The 26,331-nt window shown below is 41.3% G+C and overlaps 1 protein-coding gene across 3 annotated transcripts in view; it reads left to right on the top strand.

Annotated features, from left to right (window-relative positions):
* The window catches only part of LOC140212073 (rho GTPase-activating protein 22-like), a 295,845-nt gene extending 277,847 nt beyond the window's left edge, over nt 1-17,998 (top strand). For all 3 annotated transcript variants that reach the window (XM_072282564.1, XM_072282562.1, XM_072282563.1), the window contains 2 exons: nt 8,671-9,580; nt 13,314-17,998. In XM_072282564.1, coding sequence (XP_072138665.1) covers nt 8,671-9,580; nt 13,314-13,539 — 1,136 coding nt within the window. In that variant the 3' untranslated portion in view covers nt 13,540-17,998. The remainder of the gene's footprint in view (nt 1-8,670; nt 9,581-13,313) is intronic.
* The last annotated feature ends 8,333 nt before the right edge of the window (nt 17,999-26,331 follow it).

Genomic DNA, 26,331 nt, shown 5'->3' with positions numbered 1-26,331 from the left:
CAAAGTTACCTGAAGTAGTGCCAGTCAGAGAGAGTTGACCAGAACATCAGCGTATGGTTGGCAAAGCTTTCACGACTGAGATTGATTTTGTTAAAGGTGTCCACAGTGTGAAAATGGTGGAAAGGAACTAAAATACAAATCAGTTGTGGTGTAAATGGATGGCAGGGGTAGACTTGATGACTTGAATGGCTCACCTGATTGCTCGGTCTTCTTACCGTAAGATTTTATAATGTTGCCTATTGCCTATCCTATAACATTCTGTGAGGAAAAACTTCAGCAGTTATATGGGCAGGTAGAACGCTACCTCCACCCAGTTCATCATATGAATAACTTTCTCAGAAGGTTCTGTGGCTGCAGCCCATCCTGCCAGCACTGTGCGGTTGCCCCGGCTTATTCGCCCGCCACTATTCGCTCTGTAGGGTGGGAAGGTGATTGGGTATGGGAAGCGGGCTAAAGTTTAACTGAAGCTGGTAACTGCAGATGCATTGTATTCTAATTTCTGTACATCAGGAGTATTATGCTTTTGTTTTTGAGCAGAAAAGTTGTCATCAGTTCGGGTAAAACATGCCGCAGCACAATATGTAAGAACTTGCATTATGAAACATGCCAGGCTCTCGCTTTCTTTAGGCATCTCCCATCCAGCGCAGTGTGTTGTAAACTATACTCTGAGAGGTTTCGTTACTTAACAGACATCCGGGATAGAAACTGAACTCTGCAGTGGGACGTTGTGATGCTGTCAGCAAGTGATTAGTTTTTCTATTTATACTGGGGAGGTAGTCACTTAATGCCATTTCTAGCTACTGTGGAGAAATTGGTGGTGAGATGCATTGCATCCATTTGGTGTGGGTATTCTAGGATTCTGACCCAGCGAGGAAGGAACAGTGTTACACATTTCCATACAAGTTTGAGTCATGGAGCATTAAACAGGGAATTTGGCTCGTCTAGTCCATGCCAAACCATTATTCTGCCTTTGACTTGGGCCATACCCCTCCCATTCTTGTAGTTATCTCAACTTCTCTTAAAGGTTATGGAAATGTTTAAAAAAAGCCTAACCCACAACCACTATTTATGCTGGCAGTTCATCCCACACTTTCATCACCCTTTGAATGAAGGAGTTTCCCCTCATGTTCCCCTTAAACATTTCACCTTTTGACCTCTAGTTCAACCTCAGTGGAAAAATCGTGCATTTATCCTCGCTATACCTCTGATGTTTAGGGAAGACTGCAATATGTTAACAGTGATGCACTGAACTGTAACTCCTCTGAAAGGATAGGGGGCAGAATGTTTAGTAGACAGTGAAGATCAGGCTGACAATATGGTCCTCAGAGTATCGAACTTTTCAGAATGAAAAAGAAATTAAAATAGATCGGATGGGTGTCCATAACTATAATGATGCTACAAAGGCAGATATTGATTAAGGCACTTGGAGAGAGGCAATGTGCAGAGTGTGATTTAGATCAAACTTTTGTTTCACAAATTGTCTGAGAGGCAAATCAATTTAAAATAAACATGGCCAGGAAATGAAGTATAGAAATTATTATTGTAAACCATTTTTTTTCAGAGTTAGATCTGTGATAGAATGCTGACATTAGAATTTTTTATTGAGTACAACATAAAATCAATTGTACATTATCACATTGTACTGTTGTTTTTGTTCTGGTGAATTCTGTTAATGTTCGTGAGATTACTCTTTTGTGGAAAAAAATACTGGTAGCCGCATAGTTCCCAATAGTTCTTCCTCATAACTGACAGCAACTTCAGGGTTTCTATCTTGCAGGGCGCAGTATGTCAGATTGAAGTTCAGGTTTATTTTTCCATGTGCAGAGAAACAAACAGTGAAATGCATCATTTGTGTTAACAACCAGCACACCCATGAGCATTGCTGCACATTCCAGCACCAATGTAGCATAACCACAATGTTCAGCAGAACAACACGAGAACCAACAGCAAGACAGGCCCCTTCCCGCACACAGAGACAAGCCTCCATCTTCAAGGCAGGCCACCTCCAGTCGTTTGCCCTGGACTGTCAGACTTGTAACCTCCATTCCCTGACCCGGACTTGCAGGTATTGGGCTTCTGGAACAATTAGGTTTCGAGAATGCACTCAGGAGCTGAAATCTAATAATTTTAGGATTGCAGCAGCTTCTCCATTAAAAGGAGGACAACGGCTGCAAAGGGCAAAATGATAATTAATATAAATCCAATAAAAACATGTACAATTTTGAATTATTTTAATATAACATGCTAATATTTTCAAAGCTTAGCAGTTGGTATGGTCGTAGTACAGAATTAGGCCATTTGGTCCATACTGCAGTACACTAGTTACTCCCACGTACTTAGAAACATAGAAAATAGGTGCAGGAGTAGGCCATTCAGCCCTTCGAGCGTGCACCGCCATTTATTATGATCATGGCTGATCATCCAACTCAGAACCCTGCACCAGCCTTCCCTCCATACCCTCTGATCCCCCTAGCCACAAGGGCCATATCTAACTCCCTCTTAAATATAGCCAATGAACTGGCCTCAACTGTTTCCTGTGGCAAAGAATTCCACAGATTCACCACTCTCTGTGTGAAGAAGTTTTTCCTAATCTCAGTCCTTAAAGGCTTCGCCTTTATCCTCAATCCGTGACCCCTCGTTCTGGACTTCCCCAACATCGAGAACAATCTGCCTGCATCTAGCCTGTCCAATTCCTTTAGGATTTTATACGTTTCAATCAGATCCCCCCCTCAATCTTCTAAGAGTACAAGCCTAGTTCATCCAGTCTTTCTTCATACGAAAGTCCTGCCATCCCAGGAATCAATCTGGTGAACCTTCTTTGTACTCCCTCTATGGCAAGGATGTCTTTCCTCAGATTAGCGGACCAAAACTGCACACAATACTCCAGGTGTGGTCTCACCAAGGCCTTGTACAACTGCAGTAGTACCTCCCTGCTCCTGTACTCGAATTTCCTTGCTATAAATGCCAGCATACCACTCGCCTTTTTCACCGCCTGCTGTACCTGCATGCCCACTTTCAATGACTGGTGTATAATGACACCCAGGTCTCATTGCACCTCCCCTTTTCCTAATCAGCCACCATTCAGATAATAATCTGTTTTCCTATTTTTGCCACCAAAGTGGATAACTTCACACTTATCCACATTAAATTGCATCTGCCATGAATTTGCCCACTCACCCAACCTATCCAAGTCACCCTGCATCCTCTTAGCATCCTCCTCACAGCTAAAACTGCAGCCCAGCTTCGTGTCATCCGCAAACTTGGAGATGCTGCATTTAATTCCCTCATCCAAGTCATTAATATATATTGTAAACAACTGGGGTCCCAGCACTGAGCCTTGCGGTACCCCACTAGTCACTGCCTGCCATTCTGAAAAGGTCCCGTTTATTCCCACTCTTTGCTTCCTGTCTGCTAACCAATTCTCTATCCACATCAATACCTTACCCCCAATACCGTGTGCTTTAAGTTTGCACACTAATCTCCTGTGTGGGACCTTGTCAAAAGCCTTTTGAAAATCCAAATATACCACATCCACTGGTTCTCCCCTATCCACTCTACTAGTTACATCCTTAAAAAATTCTATGAGATTCGTCAGACATGATTTTCCTTTCACAAATCCATACTGACTTTGTCCGATGATTTCACTGCTTTCCAAATGTGCTGTTATCACATCCTTGATAACTGACTCCAGCAGTTTCCCCACCACCGACGTTAGGCTAACCGGTCTATAATTCCTCGGTTTCTCTCTCCCTCCTTTTTTAAAAAGTGGGGTTACATTAGCCACCCTCCAATCCTCAGGAACTAGTCCAGAATCTAACGAGTTTTGAAAAATTATCACTAATGCATCCACTATTTCTTGGGCTACTTCCTTAAGCACTCTGGGATGCAGACCATCTGGCCCTGGGGATTTATCTGCCTTTAATCCCTTCAATTTACTTAACACCACTTCCCTACTAACATGTATTTCGCTCAGTTCCTCCATCTCACTGGACCCTCTGTCCCCTACTATTTCTGGAAGATTATTTATGTCCTCCTTAGTGAAGACAGAACCAAAGTAATTATTCAATTGGTCTGCCATGTCCTTGCTCCCCATAATCAATTCACCTGTTTCTGTAGGGGACCTACATTTGTCTTTTCAAGTCTTTTCCTTTTTACATATCTATAAAAGCTTTCTCTGTAACTTTGCAATATTGTCCTCACATTTATATTGTCCAGTTGCCTGTTGAAAGCCATAGACGAACCTGCCTCCACCACATCTGCAATGTCAAAGGTGTTACAAAGTCAAGGCCGAGTTTGTTGTCAAATGCACAAGCGGCATGTATGAAAATGGTACTTGCAGCAGCATCACAGGCACAGAGCATCATCTAAGTAGCATTCACAAGGCAGTGTAGTCCAAATTCCAACCACACTTTTTGCAAGTATTTCTTTGTGTCACTCTTGGTTCTGATCCCCTTTGTTTTATACATGGCACATCTGGTGATAATATTTTTTAACATGAGACACTTTAGAAACTTTAATTTTTTAACAGGCAGTCTAGTTTAAGGCTGGGTGTTTGTTGCCAATTAAAGATTTTTAAAAAATCTTTTTCATTGGAAGGGATGTCTCTTCTCTCCCACCAACCAAGTGATTTTGTGTGTGTGTGTGCGCGCGTGTGGAAGCCACTGCTCCTATATCAAGCCCCACTGTGGAGGACCAGGCCAACTTAAAATTCATGTTTCCTTGGTAATAGGAGTAATTATATTCAGGATGCCCCAGGATTAGTTTGATCAGCACTGGGCACATTGTGAAATATAAGTAGTTGTATAAACTTGTAAATTGTACAATGAAAGATTCCAAGTTATCAGTTAGTTAGGAATTCTATTGACCTACATATCCTTTGAACAGTTCACGTTCACAAATAGCCTTAAAATTAATGATGGGTCTTGACCTCAAACGTCAATTGTCAGTTTTCCTCCACAGTTGCTGAGTTCCTCCAGCCTGTTTTTGCATACCAATTAATGATTCTGTTTGTATGCTATTTTGTATTAATGCTGTCACTGCCTTTTCTCCTGACTCTCTTTTCCCCGAGATATTGCCCTATTGTCTTGATCATTTCTTTTAGTTTCATTTTTATTTTGCTATTATTTAATAAATCTTCTCCCGTTGCCTGATTGATACTGGAGGAAAGCAGTGGGTAAAGTTCAAGGAGTGCTGCATTAATTATAGCCATTTTCAACTTTCTCCGAAGAAACACCCTTTGGGCAAACGTCTTGTGTTTGAATCTCATTTTGCCATTATTTTCTGTATGATCCCTAGTTCCCAAATGACTTTGATCAAGGATTGCAAATCAGGAAGGGCACTGGATACCATGCCACCATAAGATATAGGAGCAGAATTAGGCCATTTGGCCCATCTAGTCTGCTCCGCCATTTCATCATGGCTGATCTATTTTCCCTCTCAGCCCCAATCTCCTGCCTTCTCCCCGTATCCCTTCATGTCCTGACTGATCGAGAATCTATCAACATCTGCCTTAAATATTACCAATGACTTGGCCTCCACAGCTGCCTGTGGCAACAACTTCCACAGACTCACAACTCCCAGGCTAACGAAATCCCTCCTCATCTTTGTTCTAAAAGGATGCCCCTCCCTCTGTTCTGAGGCTGTGTCCTGTGGTTGTAAAAGGATGAAGATTGCTGATTGGCAGGGAATAAAGGGAGCCTTTTCTGGTTGGAGGTGAATGGGTGGCTGAGGAACTGGTGCAGGGGGCAGGGTTTCTTTATGATATAAAGAAAATATTGGAAGGAGACACTGAGAGATACAGAATGTAAATACGCCCTTTGGCCTATCCAGTCCATACCGATCATCAACCACCCATTTTACACTAATCCCAGATGAATACCACTCACCCAGATTTTAGGGGCAATTTACAGTGGCCAGTAAACCACCCTGTGCTGTTTGGGATGTGGGAAGAAACCGGAGCACCAGAGGAATCACAAACTCCACACAGACAGCACCCAAAGTCAGAAACGAACCTGGGTCTCTGCCACTGCACAGCATTGACTCTTATTAGCTGTGTCACTAAAATCAACAAAGTAGACAATTGCTAATGGTGATTATAAAGTCACTGTGAAATCAAAATCAAATCAAAGTTCAAACTAGTTTGAAGAATTAATATCAGCACCTGCTATATGTTTCGACATAAGATTTTAGGAAATGGGTTGCACCTACAGTTCAACTTGAGCCATTCCTGTGAGGCTTAGCTGGTAGGATCACTGCCCAGTGCTAATGACCAGACTGAATTCTGGTCTTGGGTGTGTAAATTGTACAGAGAACAAAAAAAACTAAAATGTCAGTCAGTTAGGAATTATGTTGACCAATGTTCCCTCTAAGTTGTGTGCACGCACACAACTTTTGCTACTGGCACACTAAGGAATTTAAACCACGTTCAAAAGGTTGTCGCCCTGTACCTGGTTGACATGTTAAGTATATTTCACAATCGTACACAATCACATTTCCTTTTCCGGTTTCTGCTGCGGACAGTGTTGACAATGTGGAGTTTGGATGATATGTCTGCAGATTTTAGAACTGGCTTATTTACTGTTTTTATGAAAGAAATTATTCAGTGCGCACGCACATGTTGTTGTTACTGGGCAAAAAGTTTGACAACACAAGATTTTTGTGCACACTGGTCATTGCAAATTAGAGGGAACATTGATGTTAACCTACATCATTTAAATGATCTATCACAAAGTAACATCACAAATAATGATTCTGTCTGTATAGTGAAAGCTAGTATTGGTGTAATTGAGTTGAGTATGATCTCCAAGGGGCTTGTGTTTTGGTGGGTCCTCTGATATCTGATAACCATTACTGCTATTGCAGTCTTTTCTTTACATTCTCTTCTCCCCAAATTATTACCTGGTTGCTTTGATCTTTTCTTTTAGTCTCTTTATTGTTGGGTTAAATTTGACCGTGATGTATGGATTCTGGTGGGGAGGGAACTGAGAATAAATACCTTGAATTGCGAGCAGGATGAGTGTAAATGGCTGGTTGGGCAGCATGGACTCAGTACCTGTCTCCAAGCTGTTTATCCTTCTGCCTCTCCCACTGTGTCTACACTAAACCCCCCCGGCTGTTTTAAGGATGTCCTATTGATTGGTGCTTTCCGTCTGGGCTTCTGATGACGTTGGAATGTGCAAAGAAGAGCACACAGAGCACCCTTAGTAACTTTCAGCAAACTTTGGCTGAAGCAGGAAAATTAAAATGCAGCAGATGCTGGAGACCTGAAATAAAATCAGAAAATGCTTGAAACACAGGAGAAAATGGGGTTACTGTTCATGGTCAAATACTTTTCAGCAGTGAAACATACATTGTATATCTCTTGCTCTCAGCATTCCAGTATTTTCTGTACTCTGTTAAAAGCATTGCAATGGAATAATGTGGGATAATATGATGGACATCTTGTTTTAGGCTGTGGCTCGGGTTCTTCTGGGTAGTGTGCTCAAAATTCACCGCCACCTTATCACCCTCAAGTTCAAATAACACCACGGGAAGTGAGGCAGTGTTGGGGCCACTGACTTTCTGCTGACATGTTAAACTAAGCCCTCCCTGCTGTCTTAGATCCTGTCTTATCCCTACTATTCCGGCTTAAACAGCATCACTCAAGCAGGTTGTGTGGTCCATACTGTGGGATCTTGCTGTGCACACACTGGCCAGTAAGTTTCCCACATTACAGCTGAGACTAAACTTAGTTTGATTTAATGTTCAGAGGCATTTGCAGAAAATCAGAAGTTGTCCTTGAATTGGCAAAATCACACATTGCGTGCCAATAGTCATCGACTATTAATCCGGTAAGCCCCAAGTTGAGGGTATTTTAGTGCTCATTGTCCAGAACAGGAAAAAAAGGAGTGGTATGAACTGAAACTACCAAACTCCCATCAAAAGTTCCCTTTGAGGCAGAGAGGTAGGCGAGGAAACAGGTTTCATTTTCAGTGTTATTCCTGGTCAATAAAAATGTAACAGTGGGTTTACATTTCTGTTTGAAGTGGGGAATTGACTATAAGGCATAGGAGCAAAATTAGGCCAATGGCCCATTGAGACTGCTCTGCCTTTCCATTATGGCTGAGCTATTATCCCTCCCAACCCCATTCTCCTGCCTTCTCCTCGTAACCTTGGCTGTTACTAATCAAGAACCTATCAACCTCCTCTTTATGACTTGGCCTCCACAGTTATCTGAGGCAACAAATTCCACGGATTCACCACCCTCTGGCTAAAGAAATTCCTCCTCATTTCTTTTCTAAAGGGGTATCCTTCTATTCTGAGGCTGTGCCCTCTGGTCGGAGATTCCTTCACAATAGGAAATATCCTTTCCACATCCACCTTATATACTCGATAGGTGTTGAGAATTAAAGTTGTTCTTAAAAGAAGTAATAAAGTATGAAATTGGATCCTATGTACTACCAGAAAAGTAATCCTTTCATAATATAGTGACAACTTAGTAGCCACAGCTCAAGTAGCCAGTGGCTCAGTTCCTCATGGGAGCACAGATTGAACCATAATCATCAGAGAACAAAATCTCAGTGTTTTTGTAAGAAGGGGACCTTGCTCAAATGTGCAGCTGAGTTTAATTTCCATTGTGGCAAGTCCATTGAAGGTAACTCGCTTTGTTTTGTTCCCCTGTCCCTCCAACAGGTACGTCCCTGGTGCAGCATCTCATGACCGTGCTGATCAGTGAACACAGCAGGCTCTTCCCCATCATTTCCAGTGACGTTCCGGTCCCCCAGCCCGACACGAGGTTGCTGAGCAAGCGCTGCCTGGTGGAGTGGGTGTCGGAGGAAGAGAGTGAAGAGGCCAGGGCTGACAATCGGGCGAGGAGCTCCTGCAACAGTGCCACTTCACTGGACGTGAACGTGAGCACCCCAGTGACTGTTTCCAAAAATGCACCTGGAGACCGAGCAGACAGGCCCGTGGCCGGCAGTAGCAGCCCGGGCAGAAGACTTCAGACTCTCCCTGGCTGGAAATACTCCTTTAAGCAGACAGGAGGAAGGTCCAGCAGTGCTAAAGTGGGTGGCTCGACTTTAGATATTCCACACTTAACATCCAGTGGGAATTGGCTAATGAATGGATTGTCTTCACTACGAGGACACAGAAGGACTTCCTCTGGCGACAGGGTCAAAGAATCCGGGTCTTCCCGTCTATCAACCTACGATAACGTGCCATCGTCCAACCTTTCCCTGAGCGCTGGCGACAGGCACAGTGTGGCCAGCACCACCTGGTCAACGTCATCCTGTGAAATTTCCGTAGCCGACTCCAGCAGTTCCCTAACGTGTCAGGAAAGTGACTCTCTGGCGCTCAACTGCACGAAAGCAGAGTGGCCGGCGCAGGTCACCCAGCCACAGGGCGAGGCGCCGGGGAGTGAGCCCTGCAACGGGAGCGAGGGGTTTGGTGTGTACATCAGCAGCGCGAGCTGCAGCGAGAACAGTGACTTGCTCTTTGCGTCCAATGACTCGGCCACGTGCTCGAAAGCACTTCAGAGCCTGGTCACGCAGCTCAAGTCAGAACTGACCAAACAAAGGGCGGAGTACGAAACCAGGATTAAAAGGTGACGAGACCTATAGTTAAGGTTTACATAGTTGCTTTCTGAGTTCCACTTTGGAGTTTTATATGTGGATCTGCACCAGGGTCAGTATGTGATTTTGCATGCAATTGAAGAAAGGCTTTATGTTCACAGTAGCAAGCCCTTCTGGCCCAGTTACACCTATGTGACCAATTAACCCGTATGTCTTTGAAAGGAGGAAACTGGATCACCGTGTGGTACTGCACTGGATCCAGTGAATTGGCAGTGGGATGGGTGCAGGGCGTGGAACCTGAAAGAATCCAGTAGCTGTACCCTCTCTGTCTCTGGATCAATGAGGTATAAGATTATACTCTTCCCTGTGCCTACATCGAGGGCAGCATTGACATGGTACGTGAGGGACCAGGGAGAGGTGACCACAGTGTAAGGCCCTGCTGCTGCCAGATTCAATTCCTCATTCAAGAGGAAGGCTTCCATTAGCAGGAACATAAATGGAATCCAGGCATTTCAATAAGATCATGTCTTTTTTTCTTAACATGGTAAAACTTCCCTGCATCACAATCTTGAATGACTTTAATGGGGATTTCAAATTTACTCCAAAATGTGATTAAGGTCTTCTCTTCTGTTAAAGTTTAAAGAAAGTAGTTTTTTAAAAAAATTGGACAAATATTGTACACATAAAATTCCATCCACCAGAATCCTGCTTTTAAGTGTTTGAGTCCTGCTGCAAAGGATTCAGGAAGTGAGGGTGGATTATGGATCATTAAAAACTATAATCTGAACTTGGTTCTGTTATCATCCTGCCTCTGCCCTCTGACATTCCCTAAGGTGTTGCGTTTGGTCACTCGGCTCCAGTCAGTCATCTTTCTCCTTCACTGCATTTTATGAACTCCGAACTACCCACCTCCTCCTCTCCAAACCATCTTTTCCCTAGCAAAGACATCCTTCCTATCCACCTACCTATCACCTCCTTCAATTTTCCATAAAACTATAAAACATAGGAACAGAATTAGTCCATTTGGCCCATCGAGTCTGTTTCACCATTCCTTCAGGTCCGATTTATTATCTCTTCTCCGCCCCAAACTCCTGCTTCCTCCCCATGACTTTTGACACCCTTACTAATCAAGAACCTATCAAACTCCACTTTAAATATACCCAAAGAGTTGGCCTCCACAGTCATCGGTAACAATGAACTCCACAGATTCACCACCCTCTGGCTAAAGAAATTCCTCCTCATTTCTGTTCTAAAGGGATATCTCTATTCTGAGGCTCTTCCTTCTGGTCCTAGACTCCCCCACCATAGGAAACATCCTCTCCACATCCACTCTATCTAGGCCTTTCAATATTCGACAGATCCCCCTGATTCTTCTAATCTCCCATCAGTTAATTTCAAAACTGTTTGAACTTCCTCCAAGCATGTTTCATGTGGATCTGACACAATCCTCTCCCATTTCATGAGCGTTTTGTTCAGCCAGGCTTCTGGTGATTCAGACAGACAAAACACAGGTGGCTACTTGCAGATACTTTAGGAGGCAGGTGTTTAACGGCTTTTCCTTCTTTTTTCTTGTTATCAGCCTTTCAGACTGCAAGCTGTTGGCATGTTGACATGCAGCTTGTTTAGTGATAACTAACAGAGCAGCTGGTGAAACGATAAGATACTTTGAGCAATCTGAGTGCCAGGATCGTTAAACAAGCATGTTTCTAAGGGAAGTCAATTGTGGATATCTCTCTGGAATCTTTATTACAGGCTGCCTTAATGAAGGCTTATTTTGGGGAGAGTGTTCAGACTGTAACTTTGGTTATCATTGTTAAAGAGGCAAGGTTGGAGTATACTAAATCCTTGCAAACAAGAGAAAATCTGCAGATGCTGGAAATCCAAGCAACACACACAAAATGCTGGAGGAACTCAGCAGGCCAGGCAGAATCTGTGGATGGGAGTTCAGTCGACATTTCGGGCCGAGACCCTTCATCAGGACTGGAGAAATAAAAAGATGAGAAGTCAGAATAAGAAGGTGAAACTGGGAGGGGGGAGGAGTGAGGTAAAGAGCTGGGAAGTTGATTGGTGAATCAGATATACTGCTGAAGAAGGAGAAATCTGATAGGCAAGGACAGAAGGCCATGGAAGAAGAAAAAAGGGGAGGAGCACCAGAAGGAGGTGATGGGACAAGTAAGGAGATAAGGCGAGAGAGGGAAATGGGAATGGTGAATTTGGGGTGGGGGGGGGGACATTATCAGAAATTTGAGAAATTGATGTTCATGCCTTGAGGTTGGGCGCTACCCAGATGGAATATAAGGTGTTGCTTCTCCAACCTGAGTGTGGCCTCATGGTGGCAGTAGAAGAGGCCATGGACATGTTGGAATGGGAATGAGAAGTGGAATTAAAATGGGTGGCCACTGGGAGATCCTGCTTTTTCTAGTAGGTGCTCAGCAAAGTGGTCTTGTAATCTACATCGAATCTCAACGATATACATGAGGCTGCACTGGGAGCACCGGATACAGTTGATGACCCCAGCAGACTCACGGGTGAAGTGTTGCCTCACCTGGAAGGACTGTTTGGGGCCCTGAATGGTAGTGAGGGAGGATACTCACATACTACAAAAGTAAGTCTTTAAGTCTTGACTCTAAGATAAACTGACATTTTTGCCAGCCGGTGGTGCAGTGGCATCCGTAACGGATCTCAAGGCGAATGTCCCGGGTTTGAATCTGGCCGGCTCCTCGCACACTTTCCTTTCTGTTGGGTTGAGCATTGAGCTAGCAACTCGTCCTCGTAAAAAAAAACAGACAAAAACAGAGAAGTGGCAAGGTTGCTGCCCGATTCGCCACAAGGTATGGAAATGAACAACAACAAACTGACATTCATGAGAGTTATAACTGAGAGTTGATGTTCGTTTTCATATACTGAATCCATTCCGATGCACTAGACCCATCTAGTGGTGCCAAGGCATTAGTTATTTCAATAATATTTCCCACAATTCCTGTTTCTTTTAGCTGTACCTTGAGTTATCAGCCCTGTTTTCATAAATTCACCTTCGAATGAGCATTTTTATTTGGTCTTGATGTCTTTTTGGTTCTTCTGATGTATATCAATCTATCACCTCTCACAAAATCCAATGCAAACTTGTCTATTTGTCTCTCACTTGTTGAGAATAAAAGTAGTAACTGATCAGATGATCCAATTAACATGGACTTAAACCAAAACAGTGAAAAACCAAAGCACCTTTGGCAAAAGTAAGGAGGTACTATAATTAAGAATGGAATTTCACTTCTTGTATGTGAGTATGAGCTGACATTACAACAATCGAAAGGTCAATATAGAAGGCAAGCCCAAGCTAACAGTATCAGTCTACCATCACAGCAGGACTTGTATGTGTCTGGAACAAAGAACGGGGCAGAAAAAAATTCATTGCAAATGCTACCCACCCTGCAAAATGCCTTTTCCTAAAACTCCCCTCTGGAAATGCTTTAGGGCTAGTAAAATAAAGACTTCACGGCATCGTAAAAGCTTCTTCCTCAGGCAGTTAATCTGATTGACTATTCTATCTATTACCCGAGTCACTACACTGCACTGTAAACACTTTAAACCACTGTTTATAATGCTGTTTACATGCTGGTATTTATGCACATTTTATTCCATAGCTGTATTTTAACCTCTAAAGAATTATATAAAATATTAAGTTATTCTTTATAGTTGTTGAATGTTATTGCTGCATGTCGCATCAGCACAGAAGTATATTTGATCCTTGATCATTGATTTCTTCAGGCTTGAGGAGTCCAGCACAGAGCTGAGAGTGCAAGTGAACAAACTGGAAGAAGAGCTGGACCAAGGGAAAAAGAAATACACCATGCTTGAGATTAGGATGCGGAACGCAGACCGGGCACGTGAGGACGCGGAGAAGAGAAACCTCCTCCTGCAGAAGGAAATGGAGGACTTCTTTGCCACGTTAGGAGACTTTACACTGGAATCCAGGGAACCCAATCCCAAGTAGCAAAATCTGTTCTTAAAACTGCAACATGCCAGACCACAAAGACACACGTTTACAAACATAATTGATATTTTATAAGAAGCATATGCATTTATTTTTAATGATATGATTTAATGTGGTATGAGCATTAATAGTCATTTATGTTTTGTACTACTCATGCTTTTTTGTTGCTGTTGGAAAGGCTCTCGTGGGCCCCACAGGCTGTTTACATATTGATTTTCTGCAAGTAGATATTTGGAAATTAGTATGTCTTCTGTTTAAGCCCATTCCAAAGAGTCCCAAACCCTGTTTCTGCTCAAGAAGCAACCATGTTTACAACGTGATGAGGCTTATTTCCTCTCTGTACATCGAGACATTGTGATGGTGCAACAATTTGGTGGGTCTGAAAGTGAGGTGGAAAAGTTAAACGCAGGACTTTTTCTTTCTTCCCCCACCCCCAAAAAAAAATCAGGCTGTAATTCACCTCATTCAGTTTCTTGGAGTCAAATTGTCATGTCTGTGTAATTTACAGTAAACTGCTAATGATCAGTTGTCCAATTATTGGGAACTCTGGGTGTTTTCGCACACAGCTCACTCATTAGTCCAGAGTGGGAGCTGGATGTCAGCCAGATGTCGGGTTTGGAAAACTACCAATACGAGCATGGTTAATTGCAGACTGCACAAAACAAGCCCATCAAACACTCTTTTACGTGAATCCTATACTGGTCCAATTTTAAGAAGAAAAATCTCCCTTTAGTTCATCTGAAGTTCTGCTATTCACCACCACACTAGAGTATATGGTACAGTGGCCAGTTATCTTCCCAAGCCATTTGTCTTTGGGACGTGGGAAGAAACTGAAGCTCCCAGGAGAAACCCACCATATCACAAGACTTCACACAGACCAACCTCAAGATCTTTGAAGCAGTGTCAGTCATTGCCTGTTCTCACACAGTGAAAAAGGTACAAGCTGAAACTCACATGTTCTATGTCCCCAGGTTTGACTACACTGTCATGCCACTGCTTATTATACTACTGTGTAACATGTTTAATAAATGTTTTAGACGATAGTCCAGAAAACCTGCTACTCCAGTTTACATCTGGACTATTGCAGTGAGAGTAAACAGATTGTCAATTTTTGGTTAGCCTCTGAGTACCTGTGCATATCTATTAGTTTCCACCTCTTGTCAGTGGACTGCTGATTCACGCAGAATGTTACGCTCTTTGTCAGTAATTTTGGAACCACTGCAACAGCTCAGAGTTGTGCCGAAGCTGTCTTGCAGCAATGCTATGCAAGGCTGCCACCTAGAGGTATTAACACAGCTCTACACACACACAGTTTAATTCGGGCGCGATGGGACGCCAGTTCTCCAATTACGGATTGTTTGAAATGACTGTGTATGATTCAGTCTTTCTGCTCGGTATGCAGATCAGAAACAGAAAAAAACTGGGAAAAGTAAACTGTTAGTGGACAGGCAAAAATGTTACAAACATTGAAGCAAGGAGCCTTCAATAACATGAGAACCTCTCTGCATTATGAGTTATGATCTTCATTTGAAGAACAATACCATCAAATTTCTGTGTTTCTGATTTCCATACATTTAGTAATTCCTTTCTTGCTCACCATATCAAACACCAGTATTTCTATATCAGACATCCAGGTTATGCAGACAGTAATGATCTGATTCACTCAGCTTGAGAAAAATCAACGGAATTAGGTATTTTCTAGAAAAAAACGATTAAAATATTATTCCTTGTAACTGTTAGCCGTTGAAATACCGAACTTTAATGGCTACCTGTTCATTTAGCCTATTTTTTTAATTATAGAAATAGATTAATATTAACATTGTATCATAGTGTTTTCCCTGTTTCAAGTTTTTCCCTGCCCCTATGTACAATTGACCAAATTGGCTGGATCCAAGCACAAGTTTCATACTGTTAAATTGCTGTAGACTTGAGGGGATGTGGAGGAACCTGTATTCATATTAATGAGTAATAAATTAGAGCACAAGATATTGTCTGAAATGGTGCTGGGATAAAGCATCACTAAATCCATAACATGAGTAGAGCCTCACTGGATAATGCATTCAGATAATTGTCCAAGAGACGGTGTGAATTAACTCAGCTCCTAGAAGGAGGAAGTGATAAACTGTGGTTTCCATAACTTTCCTGTGCATGGTGCATTCGCACAGAAAGCCAAAGTCTTTTTAGAATCAAGATTAATCAGCTTCTTATTGATCGCCACGGTTACTGCCTGTTCTCATTGCCGGCATTTTGTGTTTTATTTCTACGTGGAAGATATTTTAACACTCCCTATGATATCACATTCATTGTCCTTTGATCCAGATACAGCAAATTTTCCTTAAAGTGCAATCCTGTTCAGATGACGGGCTGATCACAGCTGAAATGCTTCTTCGACTGTTTGAAACCTTTGAGTATTTAACCAGTTGCTCATCTTTAAAAAAAAAACTTTTATACAGAGGCAGATAATAAAATCTAAAAGCAGTCAGTAGGGCCCCCACAGGATTCAGGTACTTTAGATCATGACTGCATGCCAATGTGCTCTTGATCAAGGAGACATAAATGCCACAATTGATTTTATTTCATGTCAGTCTTTGGTTTGCTGTCTCCAAAAAAATTCGATATATAATTCAAGGAAAGATTGGCAGTAGTTTTAAGCTCCCGTTCCACAGAGGCCATCAAAATATGAATCTAGATACATCATCCACTCTTCTCAATGCTTTTCAAACATTCCTCCTAGTCTAAGCTGTGGGATGAGGAACACAGCAAAATGTTGTGACTGTATATTTCAATTAATGACCTTAATGTGTAACTGATCAATAGAGGTTCAATAAAAACCATCGTGTAAAAGGGCAAAGGTCATATAACTGCTATTTAAGAGTTCTGTCAAATGACTTGTTCGGTCTCTTGTTTATTTACAGGAAATTATGTGTATGGGGAAATTATTTACATGGATGTTATTCCTTACATGTCAGGTGCAAATTCTAAAACTGTATTAAGCACAATGTTGATTATTCAAAATTTCATCATCACCTGCCATTTTAAGGGACTTTAAAATTCAATCTGTCACTTGAGAATGAACTGTGAGTAAGTGTTTTAAGGGCAAGTATTACAAAGTGTTATTGGATTTCTGACAATCCTTACATGTTCTCAATAACTTGCTAAGGAAACCTTTATCAATGAAGTGATGGGAACCTTTGGTTATGGCCATTGGAATTGCAATGGAACACGTAATTACTCTTGAAAGTGGAATAGGGTCAGCAAAGCTCACATTTAGTCCCGAAGGGTTTCATGCATGTGATGTTTTTCCACAAAGTTTGTTTGCATGTGGCTGCATTATTGTAATAGAATCAGATACCAAATGCCCAGCGTTAGAAGAATACCAGTACTCCAAAATACTAGGGGGAGAAAAAGCAACAAATAGCATTTTCACCTCAATCTTTGCTAGCGCATAACTGGTATTCACTGCCCTAATGGGACATTATAAGAAGTCAAGTGTAAATGTCTGCATCTATGTTAGAATTTAACTATGTTCCCCCTTCTCCTCTGGGATAAAACCTGACCCATATGACTGGCCTCTGGAAGAGGCCACATTCAGTATGGAATCCAGCACAACTAGGTCTCCACTTAGGTCCATTTCTCCACCTGGGATCGTTACATAGTGTCAGGACAGAGAAGCACTTCATTCCTTAGACTATAAAGGTCCAAGAGCAAATAGCAACCACCAAAGAATGAAGAGGAAATCAATTGGTAAGGGTGAAGTTACCTGATGAAATATCCTTTTGAAAATGGGGCAAAAAGCTTTGCCAACCAAATAGGGGTCAAGTGAATGGTGTAAACAGAAGATGATTAGTAGAGAGGGATCCCCATACATTCATATCTCAAAAGAGAGCCATGTCAGTGGGAACAGACCCTGCAACAGTATAAAACGTCAGGGTATAAACAGCCTGTGGGAGTTTGCAATATCCAATAGTGTTACAAACCAAAAAAAAACCTCATGTATTCACTGGGTTTGAGTTACATTCTGCTTTCCGTTTGGAATGATAGGTGGGATAATAGAGAGCTCAAATGCATGAACAATGCAGGTCCCTTCTTATTTTCGTACGAACTCAGGATTGTCTTGGTGGTGTGCCCTTGTTTTACCCGGAGTGATTGGTGGAGTCGTCGTGTTATCACTGTGGAACCGAGCAACTAAACGAAGCAGATTATTAACCTGCTGCTGAGATAGGACAGGCAACACAGATGTGGTGATGGCAGTATTAATATGTATATGCCTTATTTTTAAAGATTAAATCACTAATCACACAGCTCCAAGATAGCTGCATTATCCAATTTTCTGTGCCTTGTGGAACACTGTGGGCTGTTGTTCCATAGCCCATGCATTTACTTATTAAAACAGTAATGACATTGTCTTTGAAAATAAGGCCTGTATCTTGGGACAATAAATTATTGCTTGAAGCGTGAACCAATTTGCACACACAATTTGAGATTTGAGCTTGTCTTTCATGAGACATTTAAAATGTCCAACCAATGTTATTGATGTATTTTATTGGTTTTTGCACTATGTAAAAAAAAGAGCTTGTAAGTAAACAGACTCTTTACTGTTCCTCTACTGAATATATTAAGCTTTTTAAGAGAGAAAAAAAAATGAGCAGTTTGTGTTTTTTACAAAGCTTTGTAAATTATATTGAAACCATTTAAAGAGTCATACAACACAGAACTAGACCTTCAGCTCTGCTGATTCATGCCAAACAACACTCCCATTTAAGCTCGTCGCATTTGCCTGTGTTTATTCCATATCATTCTAAACCTTTCCTATCCATGTACCTATTCAAATGCCTTAATGAGTGTTGACAGAAGTCCAGGACTGAACCAGGAACCTTGCAACCTAATAATCTCCCAGTGATTGCAATTACAAAAGCACAAAAATAAGTCCCTCACAGCAAACTCATTAAATCAGTGAAGGTCAGCATCGCTCCCCTTCAAATGACCTTCACACGGAGTTTAAAAGACTCAAATAATATACACTGGAAGTCTGAAATTATGGAATTTGCTGCAAAGTTGAGTGTAAGCCAAGACCGGAAAGTCTAATTAAAGTAGAAGTATTGAACAGATCCTCAGTTGAATGAACAGTGCCTTTGGTAACTTTTGCTTTTGATTCATGCCCTGTTTAGAGTGCTGCTCAGTCACTCTGGAAGTACCCCCATACTGCTACTTTGTGATCACCCACTCATTCCTCATGTATTCATGTACGGAGAAGCTCATTCCAACAAGCAACTAAAGTTGGGAGTGCCGAATGATTTTTGCTTTTAGGATTATTTGGTTATGTCTTTAAACTCTGTGAGTGATACCACCACGCAAGATTTTTTAAAAAATGAGATTATACAGCATAGAAACAGGCCCTTCAGCCCACTGAGACCATGCCAACTATCGTTTCCCCTTGTATGGAATGAATAAGACGTTTTGTTACTAGTGTGGGCAGAAAAAACAACAATGTTAGGAATGGCAACAAATTTCTATTCATCAGTTCAGAAACACATTTATACTAGTAATACAAACAAGTGCTGAAAGCACTCAGTTGGACAGGTAGCATTTATTTATTTTAATTTATTTTAGAGATACAGTGTGGAACAGGCCCTTCTGGGCCTTTGAGCCGCACTGCCTGCAACCCCTGATTAACCCTGCCTATCGCAGGACAATTCATAATGATCAGTTAACCTACTAACTTTGGACTGTGGGTGGAAACCGGAGTACCTGGAGGAAAAGCACACATTCCTCGGGGCGGACGTACAAACTCCTTACCAAGGATGCTGGGATTGAACTTTGAACTGCTACCATGGCACAGCGTCTGTGGAAAGAGAATCAATTATCAACCCCACTTCCCTTTCCACAGATGGGACTTGATCCGCTCAGAGTTTCTAACATGTTATCTAATGTTTGCAAATGGATTGCCAAGATCAGAGAACAACTCAACTCAACCACTCGAGGCACGTACTTTCCAAGTTATTTTATCATTCTGTTGCAAGTTTTCAGAATCTGTAGCTTTTTGCTTTTATATTTGCACTGGTTTTGCCCACAATAAAAACGACATTTCTCATTCATTCCATAGTAATTTATCCCTCAGATTCAGTTCAGCAATTGGCATGAATGTAATTTCTTTTGGGTTTGCCCCCTAGAATTGTGAAGTGTCCAGAGAATTTCAAACACCCAACAAAATAATTCAGCAATTCAAGTGCAGTATTTGTTTAATCACAATAGGAAAATGCAAAAAAAGTTATTCAAATGATATCCATGCCCTAACCTTGAAAAAGAATGTGACTTCAAATAATTCACTATACAGGCAAAGCAATAGAAACTCTTGCAATTCTTATGATTGATGTTTCAAAAATACAAACCTAATGGGAAACTAGTCTTCTCCTTTTTTGAATGAGGAAATGATAGAAATGAAACAGTGTCTTTCAAAGAAAAAGGTATTTATTTGAAGGAGACTCATTTTTAAGAATTTGTTAGAATTGATGATTAAAAGGCAGTTTCCCCAGCCTAGACAGTGGATTTAATTCAACATTGCAACACTGCTAATTTAGATTTTAGATCCTTACTGTTTGCCTCAATTAACTACTTTCATTATCAAAATTAAACTTTGAGGCATGTGAGGAACAATATGTAACTTCACAAAGAAAAACAGTACAATGCTATTATCCTTTCCCCCAAAAAGCTTTGCTTTGTCGACTGATGTTGAAAGAGTCATACAGCACAGAAACAGGCTCTTCAGCCCACATGTCTATCAAGTAATCATCTATATCAATTCTATTTACTGGCATTTGCCGATAGCCTTCTATGTCTTGGCAAGTCAAATGCTTGTTCAGATACTTCTAAAATATTGAGTGCATCTGCCAATCACTCAGGCAGTTTGTTCTATATTTCACCACCATCTGGGTGAAAAAAAGGTAAAATATATATATATGTGCTGAAGTTTTGAAATTCAATTTCTTCATGACAATTAGCCTTTACTGTGAACTTGTTCATAAATCTAATGAAATATTTAGGCACATCAGATAAAAACATTGTAATGCATGCTTTACACATCGAGCAAGACAGTGGATAGAAAATAAGTTTCCAGAAACTTTAATTGTGTCCGTGTGGAAGAAATTTCACTTCTCTATAGGTTTTTTGGAAGCTGAAAAAAGCTGAAAGTTACTTCAATACGATTTTCATATTGCTGATAAGACTAAACAAGCATCAATTTAATCATAACATTCAATACAGTTTTATTATGTAATGCAGTTCCTGCTAGCCACAAGAATATCCCAATAACTTAAAGGAAAAAGGAAATTTATTCTGAACAAGATATAGGTAGTAATTTAACAAGGCAAGAATACCACAGTTGCAATTTTAGAAATCTTGGTTCTGATATCTTTGAAGATTCCAATAAAGTGAAGATCAGAGATCTCTCTCAAGTTCCACATCACCTGAACCGGTAAGCACCTTTTAGAAAGTTTTATCAATATTTTACTGGTTGCACATCATAATCTAACTGTGTGCATACATGTGTTTTAATGCACTCTTGCATGACACTGTGCCACAGGCAAATTGCTCTACGGCATACTGATTGGTTCACTGCAACATCATATTGAGGGGCGACAAGTTAGAGCACAGCAACAATGGCCATTGACAACGACGTTAGAATTAGACGAGAACAAACAAGGCATTTATTTGTCTATGATGAAACATAACTAAAGATATTTACCATTTTTGAACACCATTTCATTCACAACTTCCGATTTACCAGCTTCAGTGAAAGTAAATGTTCTTGAACAAGTCCAATTGACAAGTGTAATTGCATCCATCACCAATAACCAAGAGTAAACCCCCATCCCCCCACCACTTTTCCATTGACTGGAGGAGTTTGTATTTCTAAAAGCTAGAAAATTTTGTGAGTTTTGCTTGGAATGCAACACATTTCCATGAGCTTATCTGAAGAAAGTTTAAACATAAATGGAGAAAATTGAGAAGAGAAAAATGAAAAATCTCTGAAGATCTATTCTTGACCAAGCATGTTGATACATTTATGAAGAAGGCATACCAGCAGCTCCATTTTGTTTAAGGAGATTTGGTACATCACCGAAATTCAAATTTCTACAGATGTACTGTGGAAAGCATTCTGATTGGTTACATCACCATCTGTTATTAAGGCACCAATGCACAGGATTGGAAAAAGCTGCAGAGAGTTGTAAACTCAGCCAGCTCCATCACTAGCCAACCCACCACTGAGGATATAGTCAAAAGGTCATACCTCAAGAAGGTGGCATCCATCATTAAGGACCCTCACCATCTATAACTAGCCATCTTTTCATTGTTACCATCAAGGAGGTGGTACTGGAGTCTGAAGACGCACACTCAAATGTATTAGGAATAGCTTTTTCCTCACTGCCATCAGATATCTGAACCATTAATGAACCCATGAACGCTACCTCACCATTTTGCTCTGCCTATTTTTTTATATTTCTTATTAAACCGGTAGTGATTTTAATGTATTGCACTATACTGTTGCTGCAAAGCAATAAATTTCACAACATAGAGTACGTCAATGATAATGAACCTGATTCTGATTTGATTAACTGATTCTATCAAGCACAATATTTCTACTTTGTTTCTGGTTGAAATATGTTACCTAGCTCCTGGAATATCACCACTCCTTCCAAACTATTCCTTTCCAGCTTCTGTATACCCACTTGAATGCTCAGTTGTGTTTACCACTAGAACAGCACTCTCGGACTAACGCCTGAGATGCAAGGGGTGCCCCATCACAGAAAGCTAACGAAATTAGACCTACTTTCCTTGGAGTTTTGAGGAACGAGGGATGCCTTGCTGAAACAGACAGATCCTGAGGTGGAATGACAGGGAAGTTTCTTCCAGTACAGACGGTTCCCAGGTCATGACAGGCTTGTGTTGCCAAGAACTGTTAATAATTTGTTTGAAAGGAACAAAAACAGAGTGTGGGAGAAGATTGCACAAACAGCTGTCATAGGAGAGCGAGCAGGCACAGGAAGTCTGGCCGGTATTAGGCCTCACTGACTCGGTGAGTGAGCGAGTGAGTCTGCTCAGTGGTTCCGGCTCAGCCCGGTTCCACCCCAGGCTCTGACTGTTGGGGTTCAGGTAGGGTTCGGGTGAGGAGAGGAGAGGAGAGGAGGCACCTGGAAATGCCCCATTCCTCCCCAGCTGAAGTTAGCTGCAACCCACAAGTTGGGTACTTGTCATGCAGAGAGGGACTGCAGTGGGAGAATTATCAATGAGAGGGCACAATCACAAGATTAGGGAGAGGTGGTAGCTTAAAACTGAAATGCACAGGAACTTCTGCCCGCAGCGGATCCTGGTTCTCTGGAATTTTTACTCAAAAGTTTGTGGAGGATGGATTATTTGAGGTATTAAAAGTGGAGGTTGATACTGCTATGTTTTGTAAGCCCAAAACATAAAAACTAATTGAAAAAAAGAGATGGGCGAGCTGGGAGATGCATGTTCACTTACTTTTTACTGCAGTGAGGCATGCTCCTGTGATGTGGTGGTACGATGACAGATGCCATCCATGTACTTTGACGTGTAACCCACAATGCATTATGTAAACAACAAAGAAGGTTTAATCAAACAATATATTTACAATAACATGAGAAAGATGCCAGAAATCCAAAAGCAACACACACAAAATGCTGGAGGAACTCAGCAGGTCGGGCAGTATCTATGGAAATGAATAGACAGTCTGCGTCTCAGGCTGAGACCCTTCTTCAGGACTGGAAAGGAAGTGTGAAGACACCAGAATAAAAAGGTAGGAGGAAGGGGAAGGAGGCTAGCTAGAAGGTGATAGGTGAAGCCAGGTGGGTTGGAAAGATAAAGGGCTGGAGAAGAAGGAATCTTCTAGGAGAGGAGAGTGGACCATAGGAGAAAGGGGAGGGGACCCAGGGGAAGTGATAGGCAGGTGAGAAGAGATGAAGGCCAGAGTGAGGAATAGAGAAAGAGAAAAGAGGGATGGAATTTTTTGCTCCTCCTCCTTGAAGGTGGTATCATCTTGGCACAAGAGGGGGACATGGACCGACATATAAGAGTGGAAATGGGGATCGAAATGTTCACAATATTAATCAAATATTACTGATATATTAAATACACAGCAGATATACTTTTGAAAGATCGGGGAATAGAAGGATATGGAGAGCAAAACACAATAAAGACCCGATGAAGGGTCTTGGCCCAAAATATTGATTGATTGTTTCCCTCCATAGATGCTGCCTGACCTGCAGAGTTCCCCCAGCATCTTGCGAGTGTGGCTCTGGATCTCCTGCATCTGCAGAATCTCTTGTATTGGTGAAGGATATGAGAACAGGGCACAGAAGAGGAATTAGTCATAGTCACAGTCATACTTAATTGATCCCGGGGGGAAATTGGTTTTCGTTACAGTTGCACCATAAATAATAAATAGTAATAGAACCATAAATAGTTAAATAGTAATATGTAAGTTATGCCAGTAAATTATGAAGTAAGTCCAGGACCAGCCTATCGGCTCAGGGTGTCTGACCCTCCAAGGGAGGAGTTGTAAAGTTTGATGGCCACAGGCAGGAATGACTTCCTATGACGCTCTGTGCTGCATCTCGGAGGAGTGAGTCTCTGGCTGAATGTACTCCTGTGCCCACCCAGTACATTATGTAGTGGATGGGAGACATTGACCAAGATGGCATGCAACTTAGACAGCATCCTCTTTTCAGACACCGCCGTCAGAGAGTCCAGTTCCATCCCCACAACATCACTGGCCTTACAAATGAGTTTGTTGATTCTATTGGTGTCTGCTACCCTCAGCCTGCTGCCCCAGCACACGACAGCAAACATGATAGCACTGGCCACATGAACTGAGGCCAGCATAAGTCAGCCATGATGATAGTGAATGGAAAATCAGGCTTGGACGAGGGGCTGAGTTTCCTGCTGCTCCTATTTTGTTATGATCTAATATTGGACCAGCACTATCGCTTTTGGCAGTGACAAAATGTGAGCACAGGTTACTGAGATAAGGAAATGCATGCATAATCACAGCTACAGATTTATAGTTTTCACAGAATAATGCACAGCGATGGAATTCGATTTTCAAACCAGTAAAAATGTCACTGTAACATGCATGGAATTTGAGCCATTATTCACTGACTTGATGTAACTGCAATAACATATCACACACATTGTAAGCAATACTTCTGTAATAGAGCGATCTCCTTTGGCAGAGACCAAAGTCACTGTAGATCCACCTGTTAAATCAACGCATTTGACTCTTATTTTCTGAGTCACACTTTGTTCATCATTGGTGGATATTTCTTTCATTTTTTTGCCTTAAATTTCAAATTCATATCACAGCTGCACAAGCATCCGAAGTGCCAGTCATTAAACAGAAGCAGCAATCAAAAGAAGACATTTAAAAACTATATATCAAAACAGGTTAAAATAAAACCTTTAAAAACCATAAATCAAAACAGGTTAAAATATAATGCAAATGAATCAAATTACCACAAGTATCTTTGAAAATTATTCTATTCACTTAACATAAGCATAAACAACAGAGTTAGTTATAAACACGACAGATTCAGCAGATGCTGTCGGTCCAGAGTAACACACACAAAGTGCGAAAGGAGCTCAGAAGGTCATGCAGCATCCATGGAGAGGGAAGAAACAGTCGATGTTTTGGTTCGAGGCCATTCAACAGGATTGGAGAGGAAGGGGGAAGAAGCTGGAGTAAGAAGGTGGTGGGAGGGGGAAGGAGTACAAGTGAAACCAAGTTATTGCAGGTTAAAACTCCTACTCACCAAATGCAATTTGTTTCCTGGTTGGGGATGTGTGGAAAGCCAGAAATATGAATTCATAGAACGTTCCAGAATCAACATTCTGGCAAGGATGTTCAAAAGCGCAGGAGTTTCCCCACTCCCTCCCACACATCCAGTACCGCACTACAGCCGATCGTATTAGATCCACTGCAGATCTCGTTTCCATTAATGAAAACCTCCACTGAAAATAGTTAGAGTTTATTGCTTTTCTTGAATAAAATATTGAATAGAAATTGAAAGATTAAATTCTTCAATGGTCTAGCCGGTTAGATATTATGGAGTTTTGTAATTGGAACTGGTTTATTATTCTCACATGTACCAAGTTACAGTGAAAAGCATGTCTTGCATATTGCTGATACAGATCAATTACATTTAGGCATTGAGATTTTCTGAAGTGGAATCACTAAATGGGATCTGCCTGGTTAACCTGCCTTTCAGATATATATGATGCAAAAAAAAAAACCCTTGATTTTATAATCAACATTTTTGTAAGTGATCAAGAAAAACAACTCCCAGTCAAAAAAATTCTTTATGCAAACACGAGGAAATCTGCAGATGCTGGAATTCTTTAAGAATTAAAAAAAATTCTTTAATATTTCTATATTCTTACAAATTAATTAACCATTAAACAATGACAATCGGCCAGCATCACTATTTTCACTTACACCACATCACATACCTTGCAAGGGAGACAGAGACATGAAAGTTGAAAATAGGTAGGTCTCAGGATGCGTTGGAGAGTTTCACTGAACAGGAGCTTCATAGAGACACATTTGCAAATTGTTAGTTAATAGTTGATTGGCCAGTGTAAGGAGTGGGGAGCTAAGACTTTGATGTTGTTACGTACCCCGTAACTGGGTTGCCAAACCAGCAGAAATGGATCACTCAGTTGGAGTCTGGATTACTGGAACTAAGAAAGTTTTATTAAAGAAATAAACAACACAGTACT

The sequence above is a fragment of the Mobula birostris genome, chromosome 18 (assembly GCF_030028105.1).
Source record: "Mobula birostris isolate sMobBir1 chromosome 18, sMobBir1.hap1, whole genome shotgun sequence".
In the NCBI taxonomy this organism is placed as follows: domain Eukaryota; kingdom Metazoa; phylum Chordata; class Chondrichthyes; order Myliobatiformes; family Myliobatidae; genus Mobula; species Mobula birostris.
Note: the sequence above shows the minus strand (reverse complement) of the source record. Positions and strands in the feature narration are given on the sequence as shown.